Raw genomic sequence first — 7,244 nt, 5'->3', positions numbered from 1 at the left:
GTGAATCAGAGCGACAAGACCCCAGTTCCTATCATTTTTTTTTTATAGTTGTCTTTCGGGCTGGAAATGCAGTCCATCCATTTGCATGTCTGATCCATAACCATAGTAACAGGTATAATCTTCCAGGAAGAATTTGAGTAAATAGTCAACATTCTTGTTTTAATCACCTTGGTTTCCATGAACGTTTCTCGGCCACTTCGCAACTGGTGTTTCAGCAGAGGAAGCAGTATTGGAAATGGCAATGGCAATTTCCCCACTCTCTGTCCAGGAGTAACGAGTCTTAGGGGATCCAAACACTCTAGAAACGTTTCTATGTACAGGAAGTTGTATCAGTTCACAACTATACACTTAACCGTTAATATTCTCTCGGTCATGCCACTGTGTTTGTGCTTCCTCTGGTAAAGCAGTGACATTTCTAGTATAACTAGTATTTTTGTGCTTTTTTTTAAAAATGTTTGCAACATACACATGTATGAGGGCTGCTGAATCGATGTCAGCATGTGCTAATGGATGGGTCTGATGTTTGTGTGTATATGTGTGTGTGAGAGAGAGTGTGCTGGTTTCACACACTGCGAGGTGGTCTCTGTTGCTCGTGGGTGCGCCGGTTGCGCCCCCTCTTATTCTCCTGTAGCTGTTTCCACTTGGCTGTGCTGGCTGGTGTTCTTCGGGCTGGTGAGTTGCCTCTCTTTCCCTGACTCTGGTTCTGGGTTGCCTGAGTACTCGGGAGTTTCAAGGGGCTGCTTGGACTCGGCTTGGGGTTCTGGCTGTCTGTGCTGGTGGTCCCTGCTGATGGTGGAACTTGGCTTCTTTGTATTTTGGGCAGATTTGGAACATTTGTCGATTTTGGGCCATCATTCTGAATCTGGGCTGAAGTCTGTAAATTCTGACTGCTCTTCTGTGTCTGAACTTGAGCTTGAGCCTGAGCTAGCCCCAGCCCTGCCTTCGGTGCTTTCTTGCCACGTTGCTTGCGCTCCTTTTTCCAGACGTGCTCACAGAACTCGTCCACACTGTTGAGGTCTGGGTGCTCCAGCAAACTTAGGAAGTCCCGGTACCAGATTTTTTGTTTGGAATGCGAGTCTCGTTCAGCAGCGCTGGTCCGCAGAAGCAGCTCCCCCACACGCTGAGACGGGATGACCTGCAGAGTGAGGCGCAGGAGTGGCTGGATGAAGCCGTGCTCCACAGCATGACAGTGATACACTCCGGTGTCAGCTTGCGTCAGGCTGCGGATCAACAAGCCACGCTCGGTGTGACTCACCCTCTCGTCCAGCTTAATCTGAAACAGACAGTTTAAACATAAAGGTTCTGAAGTGCATAAAACAAAAATATATGAAACACTGCTGCTTATAGTTTCCACTTTGCATCAATCTATAAGCGTTGTATCCACATCTATATTTAAAATCCTGTTGTATAATTTCATAAATAATTATTGTACGCTAATTACTGTAACTAGAACTGCTTCTGCCTGCTGAGTTGAGGGGTTTAGGGTCATCCAAGGGGTAAAAGTTGTTTCTTTCACAATGGGAGGGATGTAAAAGGAGAGTTATTAAATTATCATCATTACTGTTCTAGGGTGAGAGGTCCTGTACCGTTTAAGATTACTATCTAAAAAGAGAAATACAGCTGTGTGTGTGTGTGTGTGTGTGTGTGTGTGTGTGTGTGTGTGTGTGTGTGTGTAGAGATCCTTTTGTAAGCCATATTAAAATCTCCTCTGTTCTGGAGTGAGTTATAAAGATGTATAAATGTGAAGCATTTACTTAGACGCAAAATAGCAATAATTTGATTTAAACCGCACTCTCAGTATAACAGTAGATTGCAAAGTTATTTCTCAGTAATTACAGCATATCTGTTAGAAAGGTTGCTACTTCCAGGAGTTTTACCTTATTTCCACGTTTAATTAGCTTTTAATCTGACAATATGGCATAGTAAGCAGCAAGTCGTAGTGCTAGCAGCTAAATCATGCTCACGTTCATGCTCTGTGTGAAGATTCTCCAGTTGCTTAAAAAAAGTCTTCGGTTAGATTTGAGATGAACACAAATAACGATTTATTAACAATGTGTACCATCGTTCAGTGACGGATTCTAACATTCATGTTATTTTAAATGTCGGTAAAAGCAAAATATTTAAACTGCGTTTCGTTTACTCTAGCGCAGTTCACAAAAAAAGTGCATATCTGTCTTTATATGTGTTTTCACTTTATATGGGTTATTAAAGTAATCCACAACTACTTACAAGTTCAATATTTAAAACGTTTCTGCTGTGCAGACTTTTAGACAAAACTGAAAGAATTCAGAATCTGTTTTCCCAAACCGAGTCTAACACAACAGGTCTTTGTCTAATAGCTAACTGTAGCACTTTTTGGCTGTTCATATGAGTTTTATGCTTTCACTCATGATCCTACTCCATTGATATCACCAAGTTTTTCAATCAGCCAATCATGATGTAGCAGCAGCACAAATCATAAAATCATAAAGATAATTTTTTTTTATTGTAATCTCTGTCCAGTCTGGCCCTTTTCCTCTGATCTCTCTCCTCTATCATTAACAAGACATTTCTTTTTTTGCACTGTTTTGAGTAAAATCTAAAAAACTGCGTTTGGAAGGAGTTAATACTAAAATACTCTAATCATCTGGCAGCAACAATAAAAACATGGATATTTCTTTACAAAATTGGACCAGTAGTGTGTGTGCGCAGGTCTTACCTCAAGCTTTCGCTCATCGCTGGGCTTCTGTAGCTGCCAGTAGATAAGAGCTCTCTGAGATTTGGAGCTACACTCCAGGAACATACTACTGTTCTCTACCCCATATACGTTCCTCTCCTCTACACTGCTGTAGCCCTCCAGATCATCTACAACAAACAAACCAGAAACACATTCAGTGTGCACATTCAGTCACCTGCAGTTCATTTTCTTATGACACAACATGTATGTGAAAGATTACCGTTGTGTTGCAAATCAGAGCACTGAGACAGAGGATCTCCATTTCTGATGTCTTGACGCCTTGTTCTCCTACAGAAGAAAATTAGTTTAACTTTTAAATCAAGAAATTAATTAAATCTCCCTTTGACTCTGAAAGTGTCAATTTTCTATTATATTCACTGTAATTACTGTGGTTTATATTCGTTACTAAACAACTAAATGGTAAATTGGCACTCAGTTGAAAAAAAAAAACCTCATCAGCGATGTTGTAGTGGAATGCAGATCAACACAAAGCGTTTTATTCTTCTTATAGTCTAAAGAAATCTGCTAACGTTAATAACATTTTTTTTTTTTAATTTATTAACAAATGATTCAGTACCCTTATTATTCACTTATAGTCACATAAGTGAAGTCGTGGCCTAATGGTTAAAGAGTCTGACTCTCAACCGTAAGGTTGTGGGTTCGAGTCTCGGGCCGGCCATGACTGAGGTGCCCTTGAGCAAGACACCGAACCCCCCGAACTGCTCCCCGGGCGCTGCAGCATAAATGGCTGCCCATTGCTCCGGGTGTGTGTTCACGGTGTGTGCGTGCACATTGGATGGGTTAAACGCAGAGAACTTTCAATCATTGTAGAATATCCACAAAACAAGTTAGTTCCTGTCAACAAGTTAGTTTCCCTCCACAACCTCTCTTTTATTCTCTTTCTTAATAAGTTAATAAGGAAAAAAACAACTTGTTATGTAACTAAGAAACCGTGACTCACTTTGTTAACATAAAGTTACAGTACTTTATTTTTACAGCCTTACATTTGTAGGTAACAAAACACTGACACTGAAGACTCCTTCCAAAAGTGCTTGAGAAAGCGCTCCACACAGAAAACATCACCATATAACAGTTACACGTATTATTTAATCAGACTACAGAACAAGTATATTAACTATTACTTGTATTAGAACAAGTATATTAATAAAATAAAGCTTGCAGCTGGAATTACTTCTGACCAAGACTTTCTGTGGTTCCTGCACATGGCTCTGGCTCACGGTTCACGGTTTCCATTTTGGCCAACATAACACCACAAGAGTGCACTGTTGCTCTAATCTAAGAATGCAGCGTTAGCAATACACAGTACTTCTCAGCCAGGGGAAGAAAAGACACTGGCACACAAACTGAATGCTGGAAGGCCAGTTGGTGCACACAGCAAAATGACTCATGGCTGGGAGACTTTCCATTGATTCATTATGGGCCTCCACTCTGCAGTCCCTTCTGATGTCCAGTTAAAATAGGAGTCTGCAGTCCTAGAAGCCACTTTCAGTCTGGTGCCCGGTCCAGGCTCAATATAGGCTTTTTATTACAGTTTTGTGCTATTTATTTGCTAAACTCTATTCGTATTTCGCAATTGCTTAAACATAATTATAAGGATTTCCTGGATTTCCTAAAAACTGGAATGCTGCCGGAACCCAGGCTTGTTTTGAAAAGAATGCGGCTCGGCCCTTAAACACGAATTCAGGGGGAAATACAAAGACAAGACCCGTGACATAGCTTGGAATTAATTTTGGGGAAGGAAGAAATATGTGTAATAATATCACAGCATGATCTGTACGATTAAAGTGTAACATGCTCATGCAGTTTTGGTAATGATATTCATTATTTCTCATTTTAATTATTCAAGGCAGTGGTTCTCAGAGTGTGGTCCACGAGGCATGGCCAGGGGGTAGGTGATTTTTTCATTTTGTTTCAGTAGAGGAAATCCCACCATTATCAAAGCTGTATTAATTATTAAGTTCTTATTATTATTAACCTCTTGACTGATGACTTGAATTAAACAGGCTTAATTCACAGCTCAAGAACGTAAAGGCAAGTCAATGAGCTTAATATTTGAATCGGTTTTAAAAGGAATATCTGATGAGAGGTTTTGTTTATTAAAAAAAAATATTATAATAAATAATGTTAATAATATGCCATCGGTTAATCCGATGTCTATGCACAAACTAAGGAACATGTTCAGCTGCACCGTAGATGATAATGTTAATACTATTACACAATTACTGTGCAAATCGTGTTATCTTTAATGTTAGGTTATGTTAATGATCTATTGAGAATTTAGAATTGTGGTTTATGATGGTTTAGAGGTGAAATCCCACGAGCTGCACCTCTGGATCAGACTCACTTTACAAGATATATGCAAGAGCTTTAAATATCTTCTGTTTCTGTCATTTTCTGTCATTCCACTTTTTTAAAATCTCTCTTCCTCTTACACTCCATCTCACTCTGTCTTGATGTGTCACACCCTGTAATTCCATCCGTCCCCACACACACACACACACACACACACACACACACACACACACACACACACACACACACACACACACACACACACACACACACACACACACACACACACTCACAAACATCCTCATCCTAGGTGATAACGGGATGAGTCTAAAATGTGAGAAGCATGTTTTTCATTGCTGTGCTGGTGGAAATAAAAATTCAGTATTTAATGACAAGGGTGTCGCTATGCCCACATATGCCAAAGAGGAAATGCCTTAATATCACGGCTGTACATACAGGATGGAAAGAGGTGGTGTATATTTTACAGGAGAAATGATATACGCTTGTGGTAAAGAGCTAAGAGTGCTTTGTTTGTGTGTGTGTGTGTTCTACATTCTTAACTGAGATCCTATCCTGTGGTATAAAAGATGTAGGTGGTCGATTATATTTAAAAACTACAGAAATGGACTCTAGGGGTGGTGTATGGTGTATGTATAGCAGACTGTGGGGCATAATTTGTATATTTAGAAGTAGAATTTAAACTGCTTGGCTTACGAATACTTGTGGAATGATGTGTAGTGGTCAGACTGCGGAATGCTGAATGAATCCCCTTAGAGGTATATTTACAGATGGGCATATTGGCTGGATGGTACAAGTGAGTGCATTTTGAGTTATAAAATAAAAGTCTTCTTGGTACAAAACATTTTTTGTCTTTTTCATTTTACCCTAAGGGTATGCAGTGCTTTGCACTCAACTTTAAGTAGGTCTGAATGCAAGTCCTGACCTCTTAGCGGTGGGGAAGTATCTGGAGCACTCAGTGCCATCCCAGGCGCAATATGGATCTCTGGCCAAACAGCATTCAGCACACGCTTTGCCATACACCTCACAGCGATGAAGAGGCATCTGTGATATTCCCAAAGCTGATCCCAGGTACAGCTGTTGCTGTTGGAAGAAAACCCAAACCAATGTTACATTTCATGAGCCACACACAAAGTGTTATCAGCCAGCTATCTTTTATAGACTTACTTGTTTAGTAGAGAGTTCCATAGCAGTGATTGCAGTGGGTTCCTACACAGAAAAAAAAACAAACAGCTCAGAGTTATTATAGACTTTGTCTATAAGATTTTGTCTGAGCCGAAAGCCTTCCATACCATACCTTTAACCCTAAGGCTAATAGCAAAGGTTTTCTGCATTATCCACATTATCTCCCTTTTTCCTTGGATCATAATCAGGAAATTAAAGGCATTCAGCGTAAAACCTGTACCAAAATCAAATAAGGTGGTCGGATAATCCGCTGTGGGGAACCACATGGTGCAGCAGAAGTAAACAATCATAGACAGGAAATCATCTACAACACTCCTATTAACCCAGGATGCTCTTGCAATCTTGTTTTGCAATCCAATATTACAAATGTTCAATTATAGCCTGTGTTCCAAATTACAAAGGCTATATGTTTAAAGAAAGCTTACAGAGTATGGAATCAGCAGAAAACTGGTTTTATCCCTCTGTTTTACAGAGTTTAATTAGTTAGGGTTGAAGGTATGGTATTGAACTTTCTGTTCAGTCAAAATCTTAGTTCCGTAGCAAAGGCAGCAATGAATGTCAGTGGAAAAAATGAATACGAGTCTCTCCGGGGCATCTATGAATGCAGTTTGTTTACAGGAGCACGGAAAATAGTGGCTGACTCAATCCCGTGTCCTTCACTCTGAGTACCAGCTGCTACCTTCTGGCAGAAAATACAGCATGCCAATGTGCAAATTAAAATTGTTTTAAAAATGAATTTGCACCTACTTGAATTAAGATTTTAAATTGCAATTATTATTGAACATTTTAACTATAAGGAAATGTGCAAAAGTAATGATGCTGTGCACTAATTCTGAAGTGGTGTAATATCTGTAGGACTGTGCAAAAACTGTGGGATCGTGAAATTACAGAATCATGCATCAATAATCGAATTGCAGTAACTGTGGGACTGTGCAATAATTATAATGTAGGGTTGTGCATAAAATGTGGGACTGTAGATAGATAGATAGATAGATAGATAGATAGATAGATA

General features: G+C 39.7%; 1 protein-coding gene across 1 annotated transcript in view; it reads right to left on the bottom strand.

Moving 5' to 3' along the window:
- Positions 1-476: 476 nt before the first annotated feature.
- sema3aa (sema domain, immunoglobulin domain (Ig), short basic domain, secreted, (semaphorin) 3Aa) overlaps positions 477-7,244 on the bottom strand; it is a 33,777-nt gene continuing 27,009 nt past the window's right edge. Inside the window, exons 13-17 of the mRNA XM_027151784.2 lie at positions 6,215-6,256; positions 5,973-6,130; positions 2,937-3,004; positions 2,699-2,844; positions 477-1,273 (exon numbers count right to left, since the gene is read on the bottom strand). Of these exons, the coding sequence (XP_027007585.2) occupies positions 563-1,273; positions 2,699-2,844; positions 2,937-3,004; positions 5,973-6,130; positions 6,215-6,256 (1,125 nt within the window). The 3' untranslated portion in view covers positions 477-562. The remainder of the gene's footprint in view (positions 1,274-2,698; positions 2,845-2,936; positions 3,005-5,972; positions 6,131-6,214; positions 6,257-7,244) is intronic.

This window comes from Tachysurus fulvidraco, chromosome 19 (genome assembly GCF_022655615.1).
Source record: "Tachysurus fulvidraco isolate hzauxx_2018 chromosome 19, HZAU_PFXX_2.0, whole genome shotgun sequence".
NCBI lineage: Eukaryota > Metazoa > Chordata > Actinopteri > Siluriformes > Bagridae > Tachysurus > Tachysurus fulvidraco.
This window is presented reverse-complemented; position numbering and strand designations above follow the sequence as displayed.